The 27,730-nt window shown below is 57.1% G+C and overlaps 10 protein-coding genes across 10 annotated transcripts; 7 read left to right on the top strand and 3 right to left on the bottom strand.

Moving 5' to 3' along the window:
* Positions 1-305: 305 nt before the first annotated feature.
* MET3 (Sulfate adenylyltransferase) lies at positions 306-2,280 on the top strand (the record flags this gene model as incomplete). The annotated part of the gene is made up of 4 exons (XM_028639170.1): positions 306-474; positions 599-626; positions 682-864; positions 933-2,280. 4 exons carry the CDS (start codon positions 306-308, stop codon positions 2,278-2,280), a joined length of 1,728 nt encoding a protein of 575 aa, XP_028499077.1.
* A 1,561-nt stretch (positions 2,281-3,841) lies between these two features.
* D7B24_005006 (uncharacterized protein) lies at positions 3,842-6,427 on the top strand (the record flags this gene model as incomplete). The annotated part of the gene is made up of 1 exon (XM_028639169.1): positions 3,842-6,427. The coding sequence occupies one exon, from the start codon at positions 3,842-3,844 to the stop codon at positions 6,425-6,427; it is 2,586 nt and encodes an 861-aa protein (XP_028499076.1).
* A 1,871-nt stretch (positions 6,428-8,298) lies between these two features.
* On the top strand, positions 8,299-10,066 carry D7B24_005005 (uncharacterized protein; the record flags this gene model as incomplete). Its single annotated transcript, XM_028639168.1, has 3 exons — positions 8,299-8,456; positions 8,558-8,907; positions 8,964-10,066. The coding sequence occupies 3 exons, from the start codon at positions 8,299-8,301 to the stop codon at positions 10,064-10,066; spliced, it is 1,611 nt and encodes a 536-aa protein (XP_028499075.1).
* A 312-nt stretch (positions 10,067-10,378) lies between these two features.
* Positions 10,379-11,660, bottom strand: D7B24_005004 (uncharacterized protein; the record flags this gene model as incomplete). The annotated part of the gene is made up of 3 exons (XM_028639167.1): positions 10,379-11,070; positions 11,152-11,527; positions 11,601-11,660. 3 exons carry the CDS (start codon positions 11,658-11,660, stop codon positions 10,379-10,381), a joined length of 1,128 nt encoding a protein of 375 aa, XP_028499074.1.
* Positions 11,661-12,332: 672 nt separating this feature from the next.
* D7B24_005003 (uncharacterized protein) lies at positions 12,333-13,583 on the top strand (the record flags this gene model as incomplete). The annotated part of the gene is made up of 2 exons (XM_028639166.1): positions 12,333-12,911; positions 13,011-13,583. 2 exons carry the CDS (start codon positions 12,333-12,335, stop codon positions 13,581-13,583), a joined length of 1,152 nt encoding a protein of 383 aa, XP_028499073.1.
* Positions 13,584-14,211: 628 nt separating this feature from the next.
* On the bottom strand, positions 14,212-15,011 carry SUI1 (Eukaryotic translation initiation factor eIF-1; the record flags this gene model as incomplete). The annotated part of the gene is made up of 4 exons (XM_028639165.1): positions 14,212-14,360; positions 14,421-14,513; positions 14,726-14,803; positions 14,984-15,011. The coding sequence occupies 4 exons, from the start codon at positions 15,009-15,011 to the stop codon at positions 14,212-14,214; spliced, it is 348 nt and encodes a 115-aa protein (XP_028499072.1).
* A 1,206-nt stretch (positions 15,012-16,217) lies between these two features.
* Positions 16,218-17,387, bottom strand: D7B24_005001 (uncharacterized protein; the record flags this gene model as incomplete). Its single annotated transcript, XM_028639164.1, has 4 exons — positions 16,218-16,491; positions 16,578-16,839; positions 16,897-17,059; positions 17,130-17,387. 4 exons carry the CDS (start codon positions 17,385-17,387, stop codon positions 16,218-16,220), a joined length of 957 nt encoding a protein of 318 aa, XP_028499071.1.
* A 2,967-nt stretch (positions 17,388-20,354) lies between these two features.
* D7B24_005000 (uncharacterized protein) lies at positions 20,355-22,446 on the top strand (the record flags this gene model as incomplete). Its single annotated transcript, XM_028639163.1, has 7 exons — positions 20,355-20,419; positions 20,468-20,677; positions 20,736-20,868; positions 20,937-21,027; positions 21,082-21,507; positions 21,560-21,636; positions 21,703-22,446. 7 exons carry the CDS (start codon positions 20,355-20,357, stop codon positions 22,444-22,446), a joined length of 1,746 nt encoding a protein of 581 aa, XP_028499070.1.
* Positions 22,447-23,245: 799 nt separating this feature from the next.
* Positions 23,246-24,146, top strand: D7B24_004999 (uncharacterized protein; the record flags this gene model as incomplete). Its single annotated transcript, XM_028639162.1, has 2 exons — positions 23,246-23,321; positions 23,410-24,146. The coding sequence occupies 2 exons, from the start codon at positions 23,246-23,248 to the stop codon at positions 24,144-24,146; spliced, it is 813 nt and encodes a 270-aa protein (XP_028499069.1).
* A 925-nt stretch (positions 24,147-25,071) lies between these two features.
* Positions 25,072-27,525, top strand: APC5 (anaphase promoting complex subunit 5; the record flags this gene model as incomplete). The annotated part of the gene is made up of 3 exons (XM_028639161.1): positions 25,072-25,825; positions 25,879-25,972; positions 26,028-27,525. 3 exons carry the CDS (start codon positions 25,072-25,074, stop codon positions 27,523-27,525), a joined length of 2,346 nt encoding a protein of 781 aa, XP_028499068.1.
* Positions 27,526-27,730: the final 205 nt, after the last annotated feature.

Here is a 27,730-nt window from a genome sequence, read left to right as displayed (position 1 = left end):
ATCGACATTTTGCGACGAGACAGGCAGTAGGGTGAACCGAGAAGGCCCGCTGATTCGCGCCGGCAACGGAGAAGCTCGTTTTCGTTGACAAAGTCGCGCTTTGGATAAAATGGCCAGCTCGCCGGCTGTCGTGTGTGCAGTGTTTCCCGTGTCCTCCCTCACCATTCCATTCTGACCTCTCTTCTCCGATCTGTGTCTCGACAAGAAGCTTCCAAAGACTCGAGCACGCGACTAACCTGTCGATCTGTTCGGAAGACCCCGCGAAGCCCCATACTCAGACCTCAACCTCCTCCTCGCAGACCACCATGGCCAACACACCCCACGGTGGTGTCCTGAAGGACCTCTTTGTGCGCGATGCGCCTCGCCAGGCCGAGCTCCTCGAGGAGTCGGACAAGCTCCCCAGCCTCACCCTGACTGAGCGCCACCTTTGCGATCTTGAACTGATCCTCAACGGTGGTTTTTCTCCTCTCGAGGGTAAGAATTTGTCCCCGAGGCACACAGTCACGCGAGGTCGTTGTCGCTAGTAGCAGGCTCGGATTTGAATGCGCAACGATCGAGTGGAAGACTGCAAGACAACGATGCTAACCCCCATTACTAGGTTTCCTGAACGAGAAGGACTACAACGGGTTCGTCACACTCAAAGATGCGCGGTACCCATACAGCTTGCTAACAGTGCCTCAGCGTTGTCAAGGAGAACCGCCTCGCCGATGGCAGCCTCTTCAGCATGCCTATCAACCTCGATGTCTCTCAGCAGACCATTGACGAGGTTGGCATTAAGCCCGGCGCGCGCATCACCCTCCGTGATCTTCGTGACGACCGTGCGCTTGCCATTCTCACTGTCGAGGAGGTTTACAAGCCGAACAAGTACGTTCCCTTTCCTTCTTTACTAGTGATCTTGGTAGTAGGTCAGAGTGCTAACGCACGTCGTGCAGGAACCTCGAGGCCCAGGAGGTCTTCGGAAGCCCCGACGACGTTACCCACCCCGGCATCAAGCACCTCCTCCAGGTCGCCAAGGAGTTCTACGTCGGTGGCAAGCTGGAGGCCGTGCAGAGGCTCGCTCACTACGACTTTGTCGACCTGAGGTATACGCCCGCCGAGCTGAGGCAACATTTCGAGAAGCTCGGCTGGAACAAGGTCGTCGCCTTCCAGACCCGTAACCCCATGCACCGCGCTCACCGCGAGCTGACCGTTCGCGCTTCGCGCTCCCAACAAGCCAACGTCCTCATCCACCCTGTCGTCGGCCTCACCAAGCCTGGTGACATTGACCACTTCACTCGTGTCCGTGTCTACAAGGCTCTCCTTCCCCGCTACCCCAACGGCATGGCCGCTCTCGCCCTGCTGCCTCTTGCCATGCGCATGGGTGGTCCCCGCGAGGCCATTTGGCACGCCATCATCCGCAAGAACCACGGTGCCACCCACTTCATTGTTGGTCGCGACCACGCTGGCCCCGGCAAGAACAAGGACGGCAAGGACTGGTACGGCGCCTACGATGCGCAGATTGCCGTGCAGAAGTATCAGGAGGAGCTCGGTATCAAGATGGTCGAGTTCCAGGAGATGATCTACATCCCCGACCGCGACGAGTACCAGCCCGCCAACGAGATTGCCCCCGGTACTCACACTGCCAACATTTCTGGCACCGAGCTCCGCAACCGTCTCAAGACCGGCAAGGAGATTCCCGCATGGTTTTCTTACCCCGAGGTCGTCAAGGTTCTCCGCGAGCAGAACCCTCTACCTGCGGCCAAGGGCTTCACCATCTTCCTGACGGGTTTCCAGAACAGCGGCAAGGACCAGATCGCCCGTGCCCTGCAGCTCATTCTCAACCAGGGCGGCGGCCGCTCCGTCTCTCTGCTCCTTGGCGAGACCGTCCGCCACGAGCTCTCTGCCGAGCTGGGCTTCAGCCGCGAGGACCGCTCCAAGAACGTTGCACGCATCGCCTTTGTCGCCTCCGAGCTGACTCGCGCCGGTGCCGCTGTCATTGCGGCGCCCATCGCGCCTTACGAGGATGCTCGCTCCCAGGCCCGCGAGCTCATCGAGAAGGCGGGTCCCTTCTTCCTCGTCCACGTGGCGACGTCGCTCGAGTACTCTGAGAAGACCGACCGCAGGGGTGTTTACCAGAAGGCGCGCGCCGGCGAGATCAAGGGTTTCACTGGTGTCGACGACCCTTACGAGGTGCCCGCCAAGGCGGATCTCACCGTCGATATCGAGAAGCAGACTGTCCGCTCAGCCGTGCACCAGATCATTCTGCTGCTCGAGAGCCAGGGTCTTCTCGACAGGATCTAAGGGAGTTCCAAAGTGTCTCTGCGTCTACCAAAAAGAGGACTAGACGCAGAGAGAACAGACATGGGAGTGCAGTCGGATATAAAATCATGAAGGCAACGCTATATCATATGGGGTCTTTTTCCTTTGTTTAATTGCGTTGAACAAACACTGGGTGCCCTTAGGGTCCCCCTTCCATCTAGGAAGGGATGGGAGGGGCAGGGAAAGGGTTTTTTTTTAGCATGCATGCATGATGATGATTTCTGGAGACGGTACAGGCAGAGATTAGAAGCCAGGTCTTTAGAAAAAAAAAGAACAGTTGCTTTAGTTCAGACGAATGATGGCGATGATGATTGAAGGGGCGGCTGTAGATACGACGAACGACCATGATGCCTCATCGAACTGCTCGAGTGGGTGCGTGTATGTGTGTGGGTTGTGTGGTCAGAGTGGTGTGACGGTTGGGAGTCGAGACAGGTTAGCCAGGCGCTTAAGTGTGGTGAACGGGGTGAGCGAGGTGCATGATTGGGCGGCTTTCTATTCTTTGCTGCCCGATGCTGGACCGCTTTTGGTTCGGACCTGTGGATGGTGTCACTGGGGTGTGTATGTGTGTGCGTGTGTGTGTGTGTGTGGTCTTCTGTCTGCATATCGGGGGCCATTCGTCGGGGGAAGAAGGAGCATTCATCGTATTCTACCTTATTCTTCTTGGGCAGCGGGACCTACGCACGGTATGACGTGCCAAGATGGAGGGGCGGAGGAGTATTCGGTGGTGGTTAGGAGCATGAGAAAGGAGCTTTGGGGGTATGAGCAGCGTCTTGGTGAAAACGAAAGCGCATGACTGCATACATATTAATGGTAAATAGAGAGTCTGGAGTTTCTCGACGGGTGATCATATTTATCTCGTGCCCAAGTCAAAAATCTGCGTCTTCAGTTCAGATGCCTCGAGACGAAGAAGAGACTGCACTGTTAAAACCCCCCCCCCCCCTTCCCCCCCAAGGCAGGCTCCCCGCCCCTCCCGCTCACACCTGGTCTGTGCAGCGTGACTTCACCGCTGGTGCCACGTCAGGCCTGAAGCTAGGTACCTGGGTGCCTCAACTGGTGGTCTCGCCAACAGCCCAGAACCAGGATCTTCCGTCGAATCATAGTCGCGAAACTCGCCCGTCGACTGCTCACAGCCGCCTGCCTGGGGTCGGGAACGTCTTAAGGAACGGGCCAACCTCTCCACCTGCGCTACCTGCGATCTGAAGGTCTCCCCATCATGACCTAGACCTGCGCTAAGTCTTGAAGCTCCAGATCGACTCCATCGCGGACCCTCTCGCGCTCGACTCGAGGTCGACAGCCCTGTCTGCTCCTCCCCCGCTGCTGACCGCCACGATCTTTCCGCCGCTCGGCTTTCTGTCTGCCCACGGCTCGCTCGAGACACTCGTCAACTCCGCTTCGCTTCGTACATACCCATACTCTGGCACCCACCGAGCCTCTCCTGCCTCCCTCCGCCCCTTTTCCCCCTCTCCGCCCCAACACAACTCTCGACCACTCCTCACGAGGCTCTTCCCTCGTCACCGGCTAGGGCACAGACCAATGCTCCACCATGTCTACCAAAGATGATCGCGAGGTCGATCTCGATGAGCGCCCGCGGGAGAAGAAGAAGAGCAAGAGCAAGCGGCCGACCTTCGAAGGTGACAAGGAGCACCGCAAATCCGGCACACGATCCTCCCGACACAAGAAGGAGGGTGGCAGTGAAATCTCCCACTCGCACTCTCACTCACACCGACGTCATCGCACGCGAGAAGAGAAGGACAAGGACAGGGACAAGGAAAAAGAACGTGCTGGATCCACGTCGGAGCTTGTCTTCGAGTTCGGCAGGTCCAAAACGTCGCTTGCCTCGATGGACCGTATTTCGGTGCCTTACCCGTCGTTCAGCAAGGCGCACAGCAAGGAGGCTGTCAGTCGAGAAGACCTCTCGGGCTCGGCAGCCGGCAGGCGGTCAGGGCCCTTGACGCCCGAGCCCACCGATCTGGGAGGCGAAGAGAAGGAGCGCTCCAAGTCGGCCGACTATTCCACCACCTCCAGATCCAAAACGAAGGAGGCCCGTCCCCCGAGCCCGCCAGAGACGGACGTCTCCGGCAAGCGGAGATCAGGCACGCCCGACACCGCCGCCAAGGAGGCGAGAAAAGAGCGCCCTAGCTCGAGGCTGAGCGGAATCTCGAGGTCAGCTTCGAGGAACGAGGAAAAGTCTCGTCTGAGCACCAAGTCCAAGTCTTCCAGTCAGGCGACATACTACAAGACAGCCGCCTACATCCCTCCTGGCGTCCAGGAGGGCTTGGCCGCGGAGCGAGGCCCTTCCCGGTCATCGTCCAAGAGGAGTGTGTCGAGCAAAAATGGAAGGCGATCAGACCTTGTCGACGCCGAGTCCTCGCCGGAGAGTGCCCAGGACTCATCCCCAAAGACGCCGACCCAGACACCTCAGTTCCCCCCATCCATGTTCAGCGCTGAAGACAAACCTTTCACGCCGTTTCAGGACGGCGAAATCAGACCCCCCGACACGCCAGCAACGGACTTTGGCGGTCCTCCGCCTCCGCCGCCTCCGCCTGCCGCCAGTGTGCAGGAAGCACCCAGAGTTGACTACCTGCTCCGGAACGGCGGTCTTCCCTACGCCTTGCCGAAGAACTTTCTCGCCGTTCTGCCCCGACAGAACGGTACACGCCCTTCGAACCCTCCTCTCACAGGTGCCCAGACGCTCTTTGCGCCGTTTTTCAACCTGTTGAACCAATACAACACTGTCCTCGAGAAGAGCGGCTCTATAGCCGTTGCGACGGGCCACCGGTCCGTGGCGCGCCGCCTCCTCGATCGCCTGGAGAATGTTTTCTCCCGTGAACTGCCACCCCACGGTTGCAGCTGCGTGGTGTGCGATACGGGAACGGACTTGCACACAGGCCTGGGTTGGGGTGAGGTGCTCGAATGGGTCAGCGGCCGCATTGACCTTCCCCAGTGGCCACCGTTCGATTTGGCCGATCTAGGCGTGAAGGCCGCCGAGATGTCCGCGGACCTGCCTCCTCGGCCTGATTCACCCATCAAAATGGATCCGGACATTGCAGAGGAGTTCCGCGAGCACTACCTCCGACAGTCAAAGAAGGTTCGCGGGGCTGTCGACAAGTGGCTCAATAAGTGCGGCGATAACCACGCGCCGCCGCCGCAAGAGGTCGATGACGAAACCCTCACATTTGCGATCCTGACAAACATGGACCCCGAGGACCGGCCTTATTTCAACGCCATTCTGTCGGGCTCTCGGGAAGTTCAGCCCTCTCTTCGGTCTCCTACTCCGATGCGAAGGCCACGCTCCGACTTTATCATCAAGGCCGGCCTGTCCCTCCAGAGGCTGTACAGACTGCAGCAGGCGCCACGTGATGCCGAGACGGCTTCATACCTGATCAAGAACCCAGAGACCCACGACCTCCTCGTGTCCTTGTCCGACATCAACACATCCGAATGGGAAATTCTCACCTCTGGCAGGTTTGATGGATTCCTCTGGTCGGGAGCGGATTCGGACGATGTCCCTACTCCCACGGGCGAGTCGCGTGGCGCTACACCCGCCAGTGGGTATTTCCCTTCCCGGGGACCGACACCCAACCTTCGAGCGACGCCGGGACTCCCAGGGTCTCGAAACACGACGCCCTTCTCCGGCGTATATTCGCGCGGCGCGACGCCTGCCTCGTTCGTCAGCACCTCAACATCGGCACAGACACGGCAGGCGGTGTCCCGAGACGAGGAGATGGAGCTGGCAGCCCTGGCCGAGGCAGAGCGGGAGATTTACCAGGGCATGGAAGTTCTGGAAGACGCCTTTGAGGCACTGCACGAGCGGGCCGAGATTGTTCGCACGGCGCTGCGCAACCGAGGCGCCGGTCTCATGCTCAACCTGCAGCATCGCAGACGGATCGACGTGTTGCCCAACCAGCCCAACTCGGGTAACTCGCAAAACTCGGGATACGAGCGGCCGGCGTGGGCGACAGGCAGCGAGCTCGATGCTGTCAGCGACAGCGAGTGGGGTGGTGAGGATTTCGAGCTGATGCCGGACGATTCGGCCAGCAACATCAGCAGCTCACGACACCGACGGCCCAAGAGGCGCACCGAGCGACGGACGCCTGCGCCCATCGAGGAGGACGACGAAGAAAACTGAAATTGATACCCCGACGCAAAGCTTTTGTTTTGTGAGAAACGGTGCTGCCCCAAGACGGCAGTCTTCCCATTTGAAACGGATTGGGCCTTGATGCGTCAAGGGGACGGGGCGGGATGAAAGTGTTGGAACATAGCAGCGACGCAAGACTGAGTGGCCATGTCCGGGGGGGTATTCTGAGCAACGAACTGTATTGGATGATGGTATGTGGAGTGAGGGCCAGCTGTATGACATGTATGACACACATGCCTGTCAGAGACGTCCATATCAGAGACTGTCTTTGTCATGGGCTGATAAAGGAGTGAGAACGAGAGGTTATCACGACGCTAGACGCGGGGACACAGCACGTAAGGGAACGAAGACATGACCAGACGGGCGGCTGATCTTAGCATGACTCTCTCTCAGCTTCCTGCTCAACACTGTACATATCGAATGCATTTGTCCATTCCAACATCCAATGAGGTCTGTGGTGCGTTCACGAGCGCGACGAAAGCGAAAAAGGCAGTGAACGGCTGCCGCGTTTGGCGAAGTTTGCATTGAGGAGGCTGCCTGATGTCGTCCAATTGGCAGAAGTCCACCCAGGATGTGGCACTACGCCGGAGCCAACCTTGTTGATCGGGTCCAGCCAAGCTACAAGACCCAGAAGCTGTGGGCACCTCCATCTCCTGGGAGATACTTGATTGCCGCTGGTGGGGACGCCTGAAATGAAGTAGCAGCCACGACAACCTTTCCCACGCGGTTGACCCCCCACACTAAAAATCCTCTCGTTACGGGCACACCACGCTACGCCACGCGAGGCGAGCGGCCAGCAGGAGGGGCGACCGGTCGGTTCTTCGTCAGTCAGGCGCCCGCCCACTTGCTACTGCTTCGGCACAAGACTGCGCGTGTGTGCGGGTATTCCCTACCTTGAACCCGGCCGGTAGTCGCTACTTCTAGTGTCATATCATGGATCGCGAGCAAAAATTTCATACCATACCCTTCCTCACCTGGACCCTTTGAACCTCCCAACACCGCTCCATCGTTTAACCGTGTTAGAAAGCAAGAGACCACTCTGCTCCGATCATCTTGGTTCGAACATTTGTTGATCTGCGTCTCCCATATCTCACACACATATACTCTCTCTCTCTCTCTCTCTACATCGTTCCGACCCTTGTCGTCACCATCCAACATGGTGCAGCCGTCGACACAGGCATCTAATGCCGTTATCTTCGTCACCTACAGCCTTTTCCTGTACCTCAAACCCCCACCTGTTCTACCCGAGTTGCGCGTGCTGACCATGTTTGCAGCTTGATGGGACTGGGCATGGCCTACCGGTACAGACATGACCTCAAGGGCGGGTTCCTGTCTGGAAACCGAACACGGACGGGTTAGACCTCACCTCACGATTCAGCAGAGGTTGTCGAGTCGCCCACTCGCTCCCTCTTCTGGAATCACTTTTCACATCTTGCCCTTCGATCTCCGTGTGTGACCAGAGCTAACACGCTCTTAGCTATCCCCGTCGCCCTTAATTTCATCGCCAGTGGTGAGTGCAGGCGTCTACGCCTAGCGTAGTCTATCTCTCCAGAGAGCAAGAGCGGCAGCAAAACTTGTATCCGTCGATCTTTTTTTCGAGCTCCCCAGCCGCAAAACCCCTTCGACAAGCATCATGATCACCACCGTCACGGAGAGTCTTCTTCACACCTCCAGTGATGATTAAGTGGCAAATCGAGCAAGAGCCACCCGCGCCACCGGCAGTTAGGTTCGTACCCAAGATGACTATGGTCCTCCTGAGGCCCCGGGCGCGTTTTCCCTTGCCAAGAGGATCCCTTCTCCGACTATGCGGGAGAGCAATCTCTTGTATACACTGACTCAATGTTCTCCCGTCGTGTCGGACGATGGGACCCCCCTTGGAGAGGGATGCGCCCCCGGAGGCGGAAGAGGATGCGGCTCACTACGGGCGCCGACTTGAAGTGCAACGGGCATTCAACTTCTCTCCCTCGGTTCTGAAAGAGGAGAAATGTCCCGTGCGCGGAAAGGAAGCTGAGATTGTACCGTAATACTCGATCAAGTTAATGCTTGCGTGGGGAACGTGCTGCCGCTCCAACTGACCTCTCCCCCTTTTCCCCTCCCCCCAAAATATTGTCGTGCTAACAGCGCAGGGTTGGGATCGAGTGTGCTCTTCGCTTACCCGGAGCTGGCCACCATCACCGGTGTGCAAGGCGTCATCGTCTACGCCTTGTCCTCCTCTCTGCCGCTGCTCATCTTTGCGGCTCTCGGCAGCATCATCCGCCGGAAGACCCCCGAAGGTTTCGTGCTCACGGAATGGACGCGCCAGCGCTATGGCACCGCAGCCATGCTGTACCTCAGCGCTGCGACGCTCTTCACCCTCTTTCTGTACCTGACGGCAGAACTCTCTGCCATTGGCCAGGTCGTGACGACCTTGACGGGCGTCAACCAGCTGCCCGTCATGCTTGTCCAGGTTGCCGTCACCACCATCTACACCTGTATGTTTACAGCGCACTCATTTGCTGGAGGGGCATTGCTAACCGACGTGACACAGCTTTGGGAGGATTCAAGATATCCTTTGTCACAGACAACATCCAGGGAGGCATGGTCATCTGCCTTATTGTCATTGCTGCCGCCACCATTGGTGCGCTGACCGACATTGACACCTCCTTGATCCGGGAGTCAGAATTTCTCAAGCCCACCCTCCTTGGCTGGCAGCTTCTGTACATCCTGCCCGTCTGCATCCTCACGAACAACTTCTTCCTGTCCAACTACTGGCTGCGCGCTTTCGCTTCCAAGACTGACAAGGACCTTTGGATCGGCGTGTCCCTCGCGACCACGGTTATTCTGTGCGTCCTGGTCCTCGTCGGCATGACTGGTTGCATTGCTGTCTGGTCTGGTGCCCTGCCGCTTGATGAAGTGGCTACTTCCGGCTCGGTTGCCTTCTTCATTCTCCTGGATCGTCTCCCGTCCTGGGTCATTGGGGTTGTGCTCGTCATGGTCGTCACAATGTCCTGCTCCGCCTTTGACACCCTCCAGTCAGCCATGGTCTCGTCAGCGTCCAACGATCTCTTCCGCAACCGCCTGAACATTTGGTGGATTCGTGCCGGCATTCTGCTGATCATCATTCCTGCCATCGTCATTGCCCTCGAGGCCCCGTCCGTCCTTCAGATCTACCTCATCTCGGATCTCGTCTCCGCCTGCATCGTGCCCGTGCTCTGCATTGGCCTCTCAAACAAGTGCTACTGGTGGCGTGGCTTCGAGGTCATTGTTGGCGGACTTGGTGGCATCCTCACATCGTTCCTCTTTGGTGTCATTTACTACGATGGAGACGTTCATCGTGCCGGCAACCTTCTCCTCATCTCTGAAGGTCTCTACGCTGATGACTGGAGCGTCTTTGGCGTCTTTGTGGCGGCTCCTGTCGGTAGCATCGTGTGGGGCTTTGCCGCCCTTGCGTGCCGCCTGTCGTTCCAGTACATCCAGGCCAAGCGCAGTGGCTGCCGCTTCGACGCCCTTGACCGGCCGTACGGCCCCGGCTTCGGCCCCAGCCCTGAGGAACAGGCTCACTACCGCCAGAGCGGCTCTGGCGACGACGTTGCCGACGTCAGCTCAGAGCACGAGCAGGCCGGATCCAAGCCTGCCGGCAAGTTCTTCTGAGTGTCATCTGACGTGTACTTCAGGCAGTGCAAGCAGCTTCAAAACTGACATGTTCACGTGTCGGTTCCAATTCTGCCTGTCCAGAGCACTTGCTGCAGCTGGTCAAGAACGCTCAGCCATGCGTGATTGTGGAAGGATGTTGATTTGATGAGAGGAGCGGGAGATAAGCCTCCCTAGTCTGGATTCGGCCGTGGAGCAAACCACCGACTCCTATGTATCTGAATTAGATCATCGAGTAATTGCACATAGTATACATTTGTTACATGCTCCCTTCCTGTCTACGCTTTTCTTGCCGCTTGGATCTGCCTCCATCTATTGAATGCCTGCCTCTCTGAGCTTCTTGTCTGCATTTTCCGCCTCCATGGCAGCGATCCTGGCCTGCTCCTGGGCCCAAGACTCGGGCGTCGTCTCGCTGGCGTTCCCGATGACCTTCCAGTCGCCGGCCACGTACGTAGAGCCGTTCCACCTCCGTGTGATGGCGAGGTACTCGGTGCGCCTCTGGACGCGGGCGGCGCCGGGGATACTGAGGCCGGTGCGCACGTCAACCCTGTCGAGGCGCTGGGTCGAGTCGACGGCGACGACGGCTTGCTGAATCATGGTGTCCTTGGGCAGGGGGGGCGGCAGGACGCCGACGCGGTGGGCGGCGAGCCAGGTGCGGTGGGTGGCGACGACGTCCCAGGTGGTGCGCTCGTGACGGCTGCGCTTGTCGAGGGTGGCGCCGAGCGTCTCGTAGAGGGCGGGCGTGCAGATGGCGCGCAGGGCCTCGCGATCGCCGGCGGCGAGGGCGTGGCCGAGGCGGGCATGCAGCGCCGTGCCGGCGGCGCGGGCGCGGGCACGGTACAGGTCGGCGCGGGGCTTCTTGAAGAAGCTCGGGCGGGACTGGAAGCGCAGGACAAAGGTGCTCAGAAAGTCGCTCGCGAAGGACTTGATGCGGGTGTACTGGTAGCCGAGAAAGGCGGACGGGGCGCGGGGGGCGCGCGAGAGGGGGACGGGGATAAAGGTGCCTGGCCGGGAGACGTGTTAGCATGATGTTTTCTTGCGTCCTTCTGTCTCTCCATCATGTCTCTCTCTCTTTCTCTCTATACCATGTACAGCAAAGCACGTACCGGGGAAGAGGCTGCCGGCGTAGCGCGTCGTAGCCTGCTCGATGGCCTCCTTCTGCTGCTTCATCATGTTGCCGGACTGGGCGGCGGCGGCCGTGTCGCTGACCCTCTGGTTCGCCCGGAGGGCGGCTCTGTTGGCGTTTGGCCTCTCCTTCTTTGCGTAGGTGCGAGCCTGTTGTCTGGACATGACGGCCAGACGGGGGCGGCCGAGGCCGAGCAGCGGCCTGCTCGCATGTCGGTACATGTTGTGTGGTTTTGTTGGGTTGGAACGACGCTTGTTATCAGGCTTCACGGTCGCAGGTCGCTCGCTCGGGGGATCGAAGACTGAGGATACCAGAGTCCCTGGTTGGAAGTCGTGCTGAGGAATGTTGTTCCCCAGGTGGATTGGGCGGCGCAACGAGCTCGGGCGTAGGAGATCACGACCTGGTGACCTGATGATCCATGGTGGAAAGCTTCCAGTTGATCGAGCACTGGAAATTTTTGGAACTCATGTGACGTCTGGAGCCGGCTGCTGGCAGCTGCACTGCCTTCACTGTCCTGCAAGGGTCTACCGAGACAGCCAGTGGAGTCCACGTCCACTACATGATGGTCACGGTGGGTAGCAATCAGGGGATGCCAGCGGTAGTCACAGCGTGCCTTTCACTCTAGGCACGAACCAACAGAGTGACACGGCATAATTGGATCCTCCCCCCCCCCGCCACAATCCCTGTCCTGTTCGTCGCTACAACTCCTCTCTGCCCGACTGGACCGTTCAGGAAGGAGGCAGCTCGAGCTGTGACCTCACCGCGAGCACACGACATCACAAAAGGTCCAGGGTTCTGTGCATTCCCTTGCCCACCCACGAGTCAATTTCGTCGTCAAGCAGAGAGGCACAGGCGTTGGCACAGGTAGCTGCCACCAGAAGACTCCAACAGCCAGCTTCGTCCGCCGACAACCAGCCGCCGCTACCTACCCTGAGAGCTGCTTTTTCCCTCGCCTACCTACCTACCTCGAGCTACTGTGTCCTCCGTTCACGTATCCCATCACCGCCTTCCCGGCACACACACACACACACAAAGCATTCCCGACTGCTTTCCACCCCCATGGCCACGCCATCACCGCCACGCCCAAAGACCCCTCGGAGCCCCTCAGGACACCGCTTGACCGCAACGTCCGCGTCCTAGATGGACCACTCCCACTCCCGCTCCCGCTCCGACTCGAAACCCCCTCCGTACTCGTCGGCCCCGATATCGACCTCGACTTCTACATCCGCCCAGATCCAGTCCCACAGCCGCAGTCACAGCCACAACCAGAGCCAGAGGACGCCAGCACCACAGCAGCGTCCCCTCGACACGGCCGCCGCAGCACCCTCGCGTCCGGCCTCACGCCGCCGCCGCCCCTCCTCGCCCGGCGTCGTATCGGCTGCCTTTCTCGAGCCCCGCATCGCCGTCGTCCTCAAGATCCCCAAGGCCTGGAGGCCCTGGCTCTTCTTCAGCCGTCTTCTCTCCATATGTCCCGCCATCCTCTGGGGTCTCAGGCCCGCGCTGCAGCTGCTCCTGCGCCTCCTACTCGCCCTGCCATGGAAGACCCTGCTTGAGGCCCTCGGCGCCGATGTCGCCGCCGCCGGCTTCACCGCAGACGGGCCTCCCGAGACCATGTGCCCGGCCGGCCCAGCGAGCCTGAGAGGTGTGCTTGGCACCTCCAAGGTCCCCAGCACCACGTCGACGTATCCCTGGACCGAGATGTCTTTGGGTGTCATTTGGGTACTTTGCTCTCTCCATCTCTCTCTTTCTCTCTTGAATCCTCGCACAAGAGGCCGACCCATGATACTCACGCATGACTCCTGCTGACGCCTCTGCCAGTGCGGCTCCTCCGCCTACCTCTCCTTCTTCTTCGCCGACTGCCTCATGTCCCGCTGGCTCATCAACTACTCCCCGCAAGCCGCCATCATCCGCCTCCTGACCATAAACTGCGCCAACGCCTTCCTGACGGAACGCATCCTCTTCATCGCCGGCGGCTTCGACGACGCCCGCCTGCTTCTCCCCGGCTGGATCAGCATCGCCACCGTGAGTTTCCTGCTTTTCCCTCTTCCTCCTCCTCCTCCTCCACGCTCCCGCAAGGTCGACCACCTGCGAGCTCGTTCTTCCTCGTGTTTGCTGACCGTGTGTCCCACCTCCTCCCACCCGCAGGCCCTGACGCTGTGCTATCACATCACGCAGCGCAAGATCAACATCCGCAAGGAGACGTCGACCTCGATCAACATCTTCTCCATCGCCAGCTTCGTCAGCATGGTCGCCTTGCTGGCTCACCTCCACACGAGCCGGCTCGATTACCCCGATGCGCCGCTGCTCCACATTGTGCGCGCGTGCCGCCAGTACTGGGCGCAGATGATGGGCGAGAACGACGGCGACTTGGACGCCAAGTGCGAGCTCTAGCAGCGGCTTGCGAGCGAGGCTCGTCAGGAGAGGCAAGACATCGTCGGCACATCCATTTCATTTCAGTCGGGCAGGTTTACGCAGATGATACCCCCTCCAAGTACGCTTTGTCATGAACCCCCCAAATACGAAAACAATAAAAAAAACAATGCATCACTTCACTTGCTGTTTACACATTGTCACCCGTACAAAACACATTCGTGTTGGCGAAGGTAGTGTCTATTCAGCTGGTCTGCTCCCTGTTCTACAAGCCTGCCTAGCTCCGGCTCGAGCTCACAAGGACGAGAACCTTAGGCCTGTTCTCAGGGGCAGACGAGAGCCGTGACCTCCTTGTGGGATAACGCTATCTGTGAATACCGTGCACCAATGGTCATCGGCGCAAGTCGCTCTCGCCTCTGCGGGTGACCGCGTGGCCATGTCTCCCGCCAAGGTCGGCCATCCTGCGGCGCTCGATGAATCCTTCCACGTTCCGCGTGCCATTGATGTGTAGATCATGAGGCACGGCAAAACATGGTTCAGCGGGAAGAATTGGCGCACGTTGGCTCTTCAACCCGCCCTTGTCCCCGAGCGTGCATCGTCAATCTTTGCAGGTTGGCGGTAGCAGGATGGCGGCGACTTGCGTCGTGGCTTAGAAGCCGTGGACCTTGATGGTCTTGGAATCCAACTCAAGACCCTCCTTCTTGTCGATGAGGAACTCTTGGACATCCTTGCGCTGGTCGCCCTGGAGTTGGATCACCTCACCCATCTCAGAGTCGTTGACGATTGTTCCATTGCAGGCTTATTGTCGTCATGTTAGCCATGTCTTACTGTGCGACTGTCGAAGCGATGCAGGCTCACCGAATTTCTTCTTGATCACCTTGAGGATCTTCTTTTGGTCGAATTTCTTCGGAAGACCCTGGACGGTCGTCAGAGTCTTACGTCCATTTCGCTCTGTGTGACGTCACTTGTCAGCGTGGTTCAATCGTGAGTGCTCGCGTCACGCGGTTCAACGTGGATGGCAAGGCTGAGGATGGGGGCGGGCGGCAGCGGCTTGGAACGTGGGGGTGCGGTGCTCATGTGCGGCATTTCAGGAAGAAGGAGGAGCAAGGAGAAAACGGCACGTCTGCCGGCATAGGACTCCAAAGGTCCAAAGGATCACGTACGCTGGATGCGAATATGGATGTAATTCTGAGTCTGTTTGGTTTGTACACCTGTGTCCTCGTCGGCTTCGGCGAAGGGGTCTGTCACAATGTGGTCAGCGGGTGGATTCGGTACAAGGGTGGCAGGGGCGAAAGTCCCGAGGGTCGGTCGGCGGTGGCGGGTCTGGCTTGTTGGGTGTCGAATACGGACGATTCGGGGACACCAGCAACGCAGAACGGACGCTGGCAACGACCGAAGACGCCGGGGAGGGAGAGACGAACCGTAGGTCTTGAGATTTTCAATTGACATAAACTCGGCCGGTCGGGGGTACCTGTGGGAGATGGGTTCGGGATGGAGGGGCACGAGGGCGAGCGACCGACGACTTGGGCAAGTGTCTCGCTGGGCTGAGAGAATCCGGCTGGCGGTGCGGTGTCTGGTCCTTTGAAGGGTTCGGGTGTTGAGCGGAGGATGCGGTGGTGAAAACAGTCGGCAGAGCTGCTCTGCCGGGAAAGAAGGCTGTTGGGGTGCTTCTTATACGATGAGGCTGCAGTCAGGAGGGTGATGTAAGAAAGTGGGCGGGTCGCGCAGGTTGGGAGTCGAGCCAGGAGCTGAATATGAGTAGCGGCTTCGGGGAGGTTCCAAGGACGAATGCGAAGGGGGGGGAGGCGGGCGGGTTGTCCGAGGGGGCAAGGTCAGCAACCCGCCTCACAGTGTGTCCCCCGTAGGTACCTTCCCATGCCCAGATCGAACCAGCATGGCAAGCAGCCCCAGGCAGGCAAGGCAGGCAAACAGGTGCACTCGGGGGGGGCTGAGGGTGGGTGACTTCCCACTGTTCTCGGGAAGGTGGGCTACAAGTGGCTGACGTCGTCGCGTCATTGGCTGCTCGATGGTGAAGTAGTGCTTCTGAAGGGTGTACATGTACACATGATGCCGGTACTTTGAGCCATGTCAAAGCAATGGGCTACATGGATCCCCAGTGCCTCGCTCCGTGTCGATACTTGCTGTATTGACTGCTCGTGTCTTTCAAGCTGCGCCCCCCCAAGAACTGGCCCTCCAACTACGGACGGGTGCAGAACCAGCGAAGCAGGCTAGCCACCTGCTTCGAGTGGGTGGTGAGACCTGCCCTTTACTGTCCGTCATCTGACTCGCGAATGTGAAGAATGACTATTGCCTGGCCCCGACCCTCGAGACCATGCGTTGTCGCACATATTGATAATCACACAAGGCGACTTGCCCCTGCGTCATGTGTCATGTCCCGATTCCGGCCAGACTGAGCCTGTGGTTCGACGACAGGTGCCGGAACTCTTGGTGCTGTGCAGAGATCGATCGTCGATTTACATGTCAACGGTACCTCCCAGCTGCCATCTCTCCGCTCGGACCCCTTTGCTGGAATTGAAGATGCCCGTACAGCAAGCCAGACAAACACATCTTCTCATCAGGCTTCCAGCCAGGACTGGACGACTGAGCTTCCAGAACGGTATTCGCTGGCGCCTTGTGTTTACGGCAGTCTGCCGCCTAATCGAGTTCAGGAACCGGCAGGTGATCCACCAACTTCAAGTGCGTCAAGCCCAGATCTCGCAATGCCGCCACAGCATTATGATCCCGCAGAGCGAGCGTCTCCTCTTCAGATACGAGCACAAAGTCATACCGCAAAAGCCATGTGCCTTCTTGGACCTCGAATTCGCTGCTCGTCACCTCGTCCACCTTGTCAAGGCTCACAACCAGACTCTTTTTGACGCCAAAGACGGCGTCCGAGGATTCGTAAGGATCCCCGCGGATGAACAAAGCCCTGTTCCACCCAGACGTCCCTCGGTCAGTCTCATGCTTTCATCGAATTGTATCAGACACCAAACACATGAGGGTCGGATAACGTACGTGGTCAATTGATCCCACCCTGCTTTGGCAAACATGAAGTGCATGTGCGCTGGTCTCCAACAGTGTCGTCCCAGTAACTGGACCAGCTTGCCCACGGGCCCGTCGTGTGGGATAGGGTAGCTCACAGGCTTGATGCCGCGAAACCAAAAACGACCCTCTTCGTCAGAGGTCATGACACACCGCTCGCTCGGCGCCTCCCTGTCTTGTCGCTGCACGTCATAGTGACCTGAGCTGTCTGTTTCCCAGATGTCGATGCTCACGCCTGCGATAGGGTTGCCATGCCTATCTTTGACGGTACAAATCGCAAGCAAAGGCTCACCGGCCTCATCGTCTGACATGATGCCTCCGTTCAGCAGCGTGGGTGCGTCATGTGTGTGGAAGGGGCCCAAGACGGATCCTTCCGTCGACGCAGCCGGCTTGGGGTGGTTGATGCTGTCGACTAACATGGAGAGACCCAGGACGTCGGAGAGCAAGATGAACTCCTACGTCGCTCGTCAGATTCTACGTTTGCTTGGCGATGGGGGCTTCCCTGTGCCAGTCTCGATTACTCACATGTCGGACATCGCTGCTGATCTGCCCACATCTAACCAGGAAATCCAATGCGGCCATCCATTCTTCCGTGCTCAGCCTCGTTTCTCGAGCAAAGTCGTGCAGATGTGTTACGAGCCGCGACGCAAGGTATGTGACCCGCGCATTATTTCCTTGCGAATTGATCCGAATCGTGTTGGGTGTGATGTTTTCCGTTGTAAGATCTAGGAGTGAGGGGACACTACCGTCTTGAGTCGCCCTTTTTGGCCCCTTTTCCGACATGTTCGCCAAGATCGCGTATCCACCGTCGACGATGTTCCAGTGAAGAGCAAAGTTCCACGCCGAAGCGTCCGAAGCATCAGTAGTTGTATCGAGCAGAAGTCATTCATGAGCGATTCCGCGAAGACACTGCAATGACAAGGTTAATAGTGGGGGATCTTCTGGAGCGGGGTACACGCGTCGGGAAACAACAGCGGTACCTGCTTGAATGCCACGTCCGAACTGAGACCTATTCTTCTCGTGAGGACCAAGATCGATCTCTGTCTTGAATCCCCATTTATACCTACGAGTAAGTGGCATGGCAAAGGTCTGGGTACCTCCCTATCATGTTAAAGGTAAGCTTTCAGCCTCATATTACTCTAGGCAGCAGAATAGACTGGCAGCAAACCAAGCAGTGTCGCCAGGCAAGAGGAGGTAGTCTTTGGAACCGGGCAACAGCCTTGATTACTGTGTTTCGACTGAGACGAAAGGAACTATAGTCGGTAACATAGGCTACTGGCTCAATGTATTCTCTGTGTTGGGAGGACTTCACTGCTTGCGTGAACCCTGATTCATTACTTTGGCTGTGCCTCAGAGCTCTGAAAAAGTAGGGTTAGTGATGTAAGACTTGTAATGATTCTTGATACTCTGTCTGATTTATCTGTTGCAACCTTATCCATATGCAACTGAAGCATTCTGGAAAGATTGAAAACGAAACTTCGAAGCGGGAGAGGGAGCCCTGACAGCTCTACGTGAGGGCCCTCCTACACAGCCCCTGCTTCGGCTTTGACTCTGACACGTAATTCGCTTACTTCTACCTCCCCGCCTCAACTCGAGTCTGATTCTACCGAGGATATTCAGTCTACTGGCGCAGCCCTGGGGTTACTCCTTGTCGCCGAAAGCACAGTCGACATTGTCGCCTTGCACGGGCTCAACGGCGATGCCCACACCACCTGAACACATGCCAACGGCACAATGTGGAACAAAATATCCTGCCGAAGTAAATCCCTGGCTGCCGTGTTTATACCTACGGATATGCCGCAAAACTTGTCTTCAGTCAGTCTTTTGCGGCTCTTTCCGACTATCCAAGAACCCTTCTGAACGCTGTTAGAAATATCCGAGAACAAGCAAGACAAGTCTGCGAGAGTTAAGCTCGTGAGCGGCGAACGGCCGTATTCTCACCACTGAACATAGATCTGTCGTATCTACAATTACCCTGCTGTAAACTCGGATGGTCGCTGCAGCGCTGCAGCGTGTGACCGTCACGGACTTTGTATCTGTGTACGTGGGACTGGAATAACGTTTGGACCATAATGATCATCTGCATTCTTGAAGCGGCGTCGGTAGAGTGAAACTGGTCTCCGATGCACCGATGGAGGATCTCAAGAGCATAGCCGGCTAGACCATTTAACCACCCGGTGGCGACTGCGTTAGGTTCTACCGTTCACTACTACTCTGACCCGATGTTCAGGCCGCAGTTGAGTCTGAGAGCCAGCTTCTGAAATCCATGGTGACGCCGCTCTCGAACGTTCCTTTCTGGGCTGTGTCGACTCCAAGGTGGTGCTATCAGCAGCCCACAGCATGAGGGCTCCTTCGGCCTATACCAGGGATAGAATTCACGTTCTCCTTCGCTCAAGTAAGGCAGTAGCAGCTAGTTTATCGCGCCAGCTAGTTGCAGTAGAGTCAGTCAACCATGGTAAGGTAGCCACTGTCGCACAAGGTTTGGTTGCCGTGGATTTCCGGGATCACAGGCACTTTCTTTTGTGTTTCATACAGATAGTCAGTCTGCATGAACGTTGGTGGGAGCCTCAACTGTCAATGATGACTTCTTGGTGACACTTGACAGAGGTAAATGGAGAAGATCTTGGCCAGCCGATGCGCCTTTTATGACCTGGTGCATGGTGAGTCTCCCATAGGTCTTCAGTGTGGATGACCCTGTTGGTATCATGGCTCTGAGAGGGGCCAAGACAAAAGCCGGGGTGTCATCTTGAGCTGTCAGGGTCACAAAAACGCAGCTTAGATCACCCCCTAGTCACATGAAGAGGGCAGACGCCACAGCCACTACTCAGGGCAGTTGCTCTAACACTTAAAACACGTCTCGCTAGATCTACGTGTTCCTTCCGGCTATCGTTGATGAATACCCCCGTACACTTACACGTCCACGTTCACTGGGAAAGTCAGGATCGTGATTCCCCACGCACCTTCACGATATTGGCAGACCCCGGCCTGTTCATCTACTGCACTGATTCAACACTGCTGCTTCCCCACCAGTGGAATTCGGTACTTCTGGGTAAACCTCCTCTGCTGAAAGCCTTTTCGTCGAACTCTTTGTCCCGCTGACCACTCCCGTTAGCAAACCTTTCTCCCTATCTAGGTAGATACACCAAACACTGATTATCCTCCCGACCTATACAACAAGTCGAAGTTAATACGGTACGTGTATTCCTTCTCTGTTTTGATCTTCGCTGCCCTACCTTTCGATCTCGCCCATCTTCTTTCATCTTGCCTGCCTCCCAAGCACGGTCTGCAACAGCTGAACTTCGATCTCGCTCTTCTACCTTTCTCTTGGCTACTACAGAGGAGGCAATAAGGTCCTGGTATCCTTCCACAGCTTTTCGAAGCACGAGCATCAGTTCCTCGCTTGTTCTCGACTGATTCTCTTCTCTTTCCCTCATCGACAGCGAAAGTAGAAGGGTATTTAATCTCACCCGACTTCCTACTCTTGCAACCACCAGCAGCCCTTCTTCCCTTCACGAGCTCACTTCTAGAGTTCGTCCGGGACTATTCGTCCGGTTTGCTCTCTCCGGTCTGCTCCTTCCGGTCTGGCTCGTCTTGTTCACCTCGCTCGGCGTCCTCCTTCCCTATCTTTATCACTTCTTAGAAAGAAGGAGCTTTTGCAACAGCTTGATCATTACTAACACTACACAGCCTCAAAAGAAGACACCAGCGTGTCCAGCAATATAGTGACTACGCGCCCTCCGACCAGTCAAGATGGCGTCCGGTGGCAAACTCCCCGACGATCTCGGCCTCGGTAGATTGGTTATCAGCCAGCCACGGTCAGTTGTACTCTCATGTGTATGGAGTGATGAGCTAATGCCCATCAGCACCGATGTTGACTTGTCTGCCGAGGATGACGTTTTCCAGGGAGGCCCTGGTGCTTTGACCATCACTGCCCCTCCCCCTGGTCCTATCTCTTCGTCCATGGTCCAGGTCGAGACTTCGCCCTCGAAGGCTCGCGTTCTTGGTTTCCATGAGGACCGCGTGCCCGACGCTCAGGAGTTTTACTCGTCCGAGTTCTGCGTCTTCGTAGCCAAGTATGCCTTCCCTGAGTTGATTCCAAGACTTGACACTGACGGGCAAACCCTTCTGAAGTCTTCCTCAGTCTCAGAGCGACGAGACTCTTGAGGCTGCCGTCACCGAGACGTTTTCAAAGTTTGGTACGGTTTTTGTTAAGATTCGCCGTGATACTCGGAACCAGATGCCGTACGGCTTCGCTCAGTTCACTGTCGGTATCCTAAACACCAGACTGGCACTCCCAGTTGTTCCTGTTGCTCCTGACTGACGCCTTTTCAGAATGCTCATAATGCACGCACTGCCCTCTTGAAGGGTAGAGGCAGTATCATTCTTGGTCGAGCCTGTCGCACCGAGCGTGTGAAGGGAAATTGTACGTTGAATGAATCTTCAACATTGTCCACGAGATTACGCTAAATCTTGCTAGGCCAATTCGTCTTGTACCGCCGAGATGGATCGGTTATGACCCGTGCTGAGGTGACCAACCTCATGGAAGTTCAGGGCACCCTTGCCCGAGTTGAGCCCCTCCACTCTCAAACTCAGTCCCTGACCAACTTTCCTGAGACGGCCTGGCTTATCACGTACGATCTGTTTGATCCCCGTCGTGACGTCGTCGGCGTCTTCGCCAATCACATGACCTACAACGTTCGTCCTTTCAATCATAGGGACACTTCCGACAGGATTCCGGTACCGGGAGGTGGTCATCGTGCCCCGAACGATAAGTATGGGTCGAATGGCCGGTCCATTTACATCGCCAACTTGCCTGTCGACATTGACGAAGCCGCTGTTCGTACCATCGTCAGCGGATTCAACCGAGCTCAAAGGGTTCAGATTCGGCAGACCACCACCAACAGTTAGTCCAAATCACGCAGCAATTGCGTCCGGATCTCATTTTGCTGACACAGCTTCAGACGGCCGTCGGGCGTATGCCTTTGTTGAATTCGATCACGCTGATGTCGCTGACGCTGCGATTGCCCAGTTGGTAAGTGCCAGGAGCACATAGCCTTAGGCATTGCCCTAGACTCTTGACTGACTTGTGCCGTGGCAGAACGGACTCGTCACTCCCGACAACCAGGGCTTCCTTCGTGTGCAGAGGAGGATCATGCACCCCTTCCCTTCCAACCGTCCCCAGGGCCTTCTTCCAGCTCAGAGCTACGTAAACCGTGAGCTGTACCCCCAGGTTATGACCAACTCGGCTCCTAGAGAGATCGGCGAGGGACATGTCCTCGGCGTTCACAACAACATTCAGGAGACGCCAATGAAGCAGGTGCATCATCATCATCAGGAGTTACAGGCGGCTGCTAGCACTCCTTCCGAACTTGATCAGGTCACGCCGGCAAACACTATGCAGGCGCCGCCTCCAAGCATTGCGAATCCGATGAGCCCCATGAGTCCCATGGGCCCCATGAGCCCCATGAGCCCCATGAGCCCTTGGATTCACACCTCACCTTATGGCAACCCTTTCGCCGCCACCATGGGATACTCCCCTTTTGCCGGATCACAGTATACCATGATGACGCCCCAGGCCTCGCCTGCCATGTACTATCCTCAACAGAGCCCGCAGCCTCACTTCTCGCCCTTCGTCATGGCTCCACACATGCCTGCAGCTTACTATCATCCTGGTAGCTGGGCTGCTCATGGTTTCGTTCCCGGTCCTTACATGGTCGACTCGGCTGCCGAAGGCCAGGCCACGGATCAGGATTCCAACAACCACGATGACGGTATCCATGATGCCGAAGCCGGCCACGGCCAGGTCACTTCGGAAGGTGGCGTTTCGCTCAAGGAGGAGTGAACCGAGCCAGCACGTGCGCCCGGCCCCGGGTCGAACAATGGTTGCGACCCCGATCGGTTGGGTGATTGGGGTTCTCACGTTTCAGGGTCTGCTGCTGCGTTTTTGATTTTCCAGTGATTTGGAGTTGGAGGTAGGGAAGATACCCAAGGCGAATATGTGCCTGCGGAGAAACAGTTGACAATCCTGATCAACGAGATCGGAGTGCTATGAAGAAAGGGCTGCGACGGTAAAGCTTCTTCACGCATAGTCTCGATGACACAAAGGCCTGGAGGCTTGTCATACTGTGGAACAGAACCAACTGCGCGATCTGCTTTTCTTCCTGGTTTTCCAGGACCCGGGAGCGGTCAGATGCTCCCCAATACACATGATAACTACACAATACTGGCGGGAATCATGTGATAAGATGCATTGAAGAAATGACGTAGGCTCCGTACTTTGCATTCTGGATCCATGAGCATGAGAAGAGACGTCGTTGTTCCGTCACGTGTTGGGGGGGGTTCAATATGTATCGCTCGTGGCCAAAGCTCGTGTGGAGACCAGAACCAGTCGGCCGGCGACCGAGCCGACAGACTCCCACCCAGTACAAGCTTTCCGAAACATCGCAAGCCAGCCTGTTGCTCCTCCTCCGTCACCCCAAGTCCATCCTTCGGCTGGCACGAGAGCGACACAGACTTCTCTGTGCTGCAGGGGCACGAACATACATCTTCCTACCCATGCACTGCAACCGCACAGAGCCGACTGGCTCGAGGTGACCATCAGCAACAACCTTTCGGCCGATACAACCGGCATTACTGTCACGATGCGAGCAACGTCAGCCCTGAGCAAGGGCTTCATGGGTCGCAGCGTCGATGAGTTCAAGCGGTTGGCCTCAATTGGTGAGGAACTTCCTGTCTCCCTTTTCTGCCGCACAAGCCCGGCGCCGCTCCACCATGTCCGTCTACTAACCTCGGATCATTGGCACAGCTTTCACGGCGGAGGCCGTCAAGGGTCCCTTCGCACCGCTTCTGCTGCAGAGCTTCCCCGACGCACACTCCATCACAAACTGCAAGACCATGTCCGACGAAGAGATCGGCGGCTTCTCCGAGTGCGCCCTCGACTGGGCGCCCTTCTCGAGCGACACCGAGCCCCGACACCCCTCGTCCGCGGCCCGACCGACAGGCTACGCCCGCTTCCACGGCACGATATCGACGGAGCTGCCCAAGGACAAGCCCGAGATCCAGCGCACCGGTTTCGCGGCGTGGCGCACGCTCGACAGGCCGGCGACGGCATTCGGTCGCAGCCTCTGGGACATCGACATGTACACGTACCTCGCGATGCGCATCCGGTCCGACGGGCGCAGCTACTTTGTCAACCTGCAGACGGAGAGCGTCGTGCCGACGGATCTGCACCAGCACCGCCTGTTCGCCAAGCGGCCGGGCGAGTGGGAGACGGTGTTTGTCAAGTGGAACGACTTTGTGCGGACGAACCACGGCTTCGTCGTCGAGCCGCAGACGGAGATGCTGCGGCGCAAGGTGCGCACGGTGGGCTTTGGGCTGACGGACCGCGTGCCCGGGCCGTTTGCGCTCTGCATCGAGAGCATGTGGGCCACGAACGACGTCGACGTGGAGGACGCGACTGTCATCGGCGCTGGCGAGGCGCCAGAGCCGACGAGTGAGCTGAAAGACAAGCAAGGGAAGAGCATCCGCTGGCGAGAGACTTGAGATGGCTGGCTTGCGCCGGACAGGACAGGGGCAGATATATGCGAGTCGCCCGAAAGTCGTAGGATGAACGCGGCAGACCTCATGCAGCGACCTGAAGGCAAACAGCCGACATGGACACGGCTCATACGAGCAGTCAAAACTACATTACAGGGGCACTGCGAGTGGCGGAGACATCGATCCATCTCGAGCCAGCAGGTGAAGGTCTCAGAGGGGCGTCTCAGGGCGGGCAGGGCTCGCGTAGGAGACCAGCCCGGCATTCTGGATGTACGAAGTCTTCGACGAATAGGATTCCTCGGGTCTGGGAGGAGAGGCATCTGAGGAACGCTTTGGAGGCCCCCCTCGCCTTGTGAAATATGACATGTATCAATACGATTTGTATAGATGAGGTCCTGCCTGCAGCCTCCCCTGCAATACCGGACTCGCCATTTTGTGATGCTACGCTTCTCGGCTTATATGAGTTGTTCGTAAGGTACCTACTAAGGTCAAGTACCTGATGGCAGCTATAGAAGATGGAGTGCCAGAATTTGATTGGCCATAAATCAATCTCGATTTAGACCAATCGCGCGGGTGGGTCTCGCATATCTCAAGCTTATGCAGTCAGTCGCGAACCTCGACCTCCCGTCCATATGACAACAGCAACTCCACGGCGAGGTCAACACCACCACAAGGTCTCGCCTAGCGGTCAGGGTCTCCGATGCCACAGATCTGACTCACGCTCTGAACTTCGCAGGAAGGTGCGTTGAGCCTTCGGCCACTGGGCCTTGTCCATCAAAGTCGCGCCCGAAGGTACACTTCACGCACAGGCTAAGCTACCGTGCCGTCAACACAAGCCTCGCATCACGATGCTCACGCAAGTTTGCACCGCAAGGACTTTCAACTCATTCCCGCACATCATATAAACCCATACTAGATCAGCAGATCCGTCATGGCCAGGTATCTCACGCCTGCCAAGATTGGCATACTATCCCTGATTGAGCTCTACACAGATGAGCATGTCCCTAATGCTGCCATCATCCCCGTTCTCTCCTTCATCACTTCTCATGTCCTCGACTACGACCCGGTATCTTTTCACTCCAGTAATGCGGCCAGCTGGGACAAGGCGAAAAAGGCCGTCAGCATCGTTGTATCGATTCAAGACTTCGAAAGCCTTCTCAACCCATACCCCGTACTAGTAGGCTTGCCGGGCAGAAAGCTGTGGGATAGCTTCCTCGACAGACTGTGGGATATTAACTCCCTCCATGAGCTGCACTCGTTCTTTGAAAGACAGTCGCAGGCAATGGTCAAGTCGAAAGAGCAACTGCGACGACAGGGCGACGAAGAACCCGACCAGGCAGGGATACGCCTGACGCGCAATTCACCATTTGGGACCTTCGTCAGACGCTGTCAGCTTGAGTTCTCGCGATTACGGTTCCACGATAGCACCGAGCTCTGGAAGGAATTCGTCAAGTACCGACAGCCGACTGTATCCTACAGGAGAAGACGGAACCCTTCCTTTGGCCGCATGAGCTTCGACCACGTCCTTGAGGTTGGTGAGCACGATGACTGGGACCCGGAAGGCGTCGAGGCTCTTGCCTCAGTTGCCTACGGCAGCCTGCTGACGAGCGCCGAGCCATCGTCTCTTTCCGTGAGCACGGACGATGTCGAACTTTTACTCGAGTTCCAGATCGAGCAGATGCAGAGTACGTCATTGAGGTCACCGAAGCATGGCGCAGGGCGAGCGCTGACTGTATAGAACATGGCAACCGCGTTCCTGTCGAGGTTCAACACAAGTTCCGAGACCTCGTAAAAGACAGCGTTGTGGTGCCCAGCACAGCGCACTATCTCAGGTCTGTCTGCTGCTTTGGCTGACGATGCGTTCCTTTCGAAACTGACGCCTGGTAGCTTTCTCGATGCGTGGCGGTCAGGTGACTATCCCACATCATTCGATTACCTGCACCGATATTTCGACTACACGATGCAAAACCGAGATCGACTTTACTACCAGTATGCTCTCATGAACCTGGCCGTACTGCAAGCCGACTTTGGCTGCCACAAAGATGCAATTACGACCATGCTTGAAACAGTGTCGACTGCGCGGGAGAATCGCGACATGACATGCCTCAACTTCTCTCTCAACTGGCTTTTCCACTACGGACAAGCGCATCCAAACTTGATCCGCGATCTAGAGACAGACAGTGTCCTCGGTGCTGGTAAGGAAAGCTTGGCATATCTTCGCGTCAAAGCCAAGGAGACCAACATGGGCACTCTTTGGAGTTCTGTACTCATCAGCGAGGCAAAGCTGGGCCTCATGAACGGCGAAAGCGTCGCCACATCCCTCGAGCTGTTAGTGCGCAGCTCCCACTTGATCGTCGAGAAGAACATGAAGAACATGTTCGGAGCGCAGCTCTCGATGAAAATGGCACTACTGGACCGGATCGGTCTCGCGCATCTATCCAACATGGAGAGTGAGATGTTTCTGCGCTGTCATGCGCGCCAGTCGGTCTTTGACGATGAATTGAAAGTTACTTGTCGGCTAGCTGTGCAGCTGGCAGAGAGGGGCAAGTACGACGACGCCTTGAAGAAGCTCGAGGCCCTCGACGAGAATGCGCTGCGCTCCTGGAAACCAAGCCAGTACTGGTTCAAGTACCGAGGCATCATCAAGCTCACCCGCGATCTGCGCCACAACAACCTGGACGGTGCTGAGCAGATACTCTCCCAGCTCTTGCAGTCCAAAATGGACGACATGGAACCAGACATAGCCTTCATGATTGACTACTTGCATATTGACTGCCTCAAGCGACGAGGCGATCTAAGCAGTGCCTTCGAGAAGGTGGAGGACATGCTTGAGGAGCTACAAGAAGAGAACCGAGACTTGTCACTCCGCATTCAGCTGATGCTCGTCAAGGCTCATTTGTACGATAAGGCTGGACGACCGCAGCGAGGCTTCACCCTAGCCATGAGGGCTGCCAGCATGGCGTGGCGTGCACGGTTGGTGCCAAACTTGTGGCATGCCATCGGTGCCATTGCCAACATACTCACCTCATTAGGTGAATTCCAAGCGGCCATTGACCTACTGACGGCCATCTTACCGCGAAGCCTGGAATGCGATTCTGCGAGGTTGAGCGGGACTTTGTACTCCCATCTCGCCGATGCAAATATGGGCCTCGCTGGTGGTGCGCCAAATGGCTCTGCTAGGCGGACAGAGTGCATGACCAGAGCGCTGCGTGCCGTGGAAAAGGCCTTCGATTGCTACTCGAGCGTCGAGGAGATTGTCAAGCAGTGCGAGATGATGGCCAAGAAGGCAACGATTATGCGCGTGGCGGGAGACAAGGCCCTTGCCGCAGATTGTGCAGCAACATATGTAGCCCTGCGTAAACATGCCGCCGTGCTGGCAATGTAAGCGACTCTAATTCTAGTGCTCCTCCGTTTTCTTCGTCGCGTGAGTTGAAACACCACTGATCAGTGCATTGCGAGGAACGGCTGGACCATTGAATCACATCTAGCACGCCACGCGTCGTTTCACCGTGGGTTCAAAGTTGAGGACTGGTTGATTGCTCAAAGTCTAGGAAATCATGTACAGTTGTGTCGGTCTGCTCCGCTCTTCT

Source organism: Verticillium nonalfalfae (genome assembly GCF_003724135.2).
Source record: "Verticillium nonalfalfae strain VnAa140/NRRL 66861 chromosome Unknown scaffold_3, whole genome shotgun sequence".
NCBI lineage: Eukaryota > Fungi > Ascomycota > Sordariomycetes > Glomerellales > Plectosphaerellaceae > Verticillium > Verticillium nonalfalfae.
This window is presented reverse-complemented; position numbering and strand designations above follow the sequence as displayed.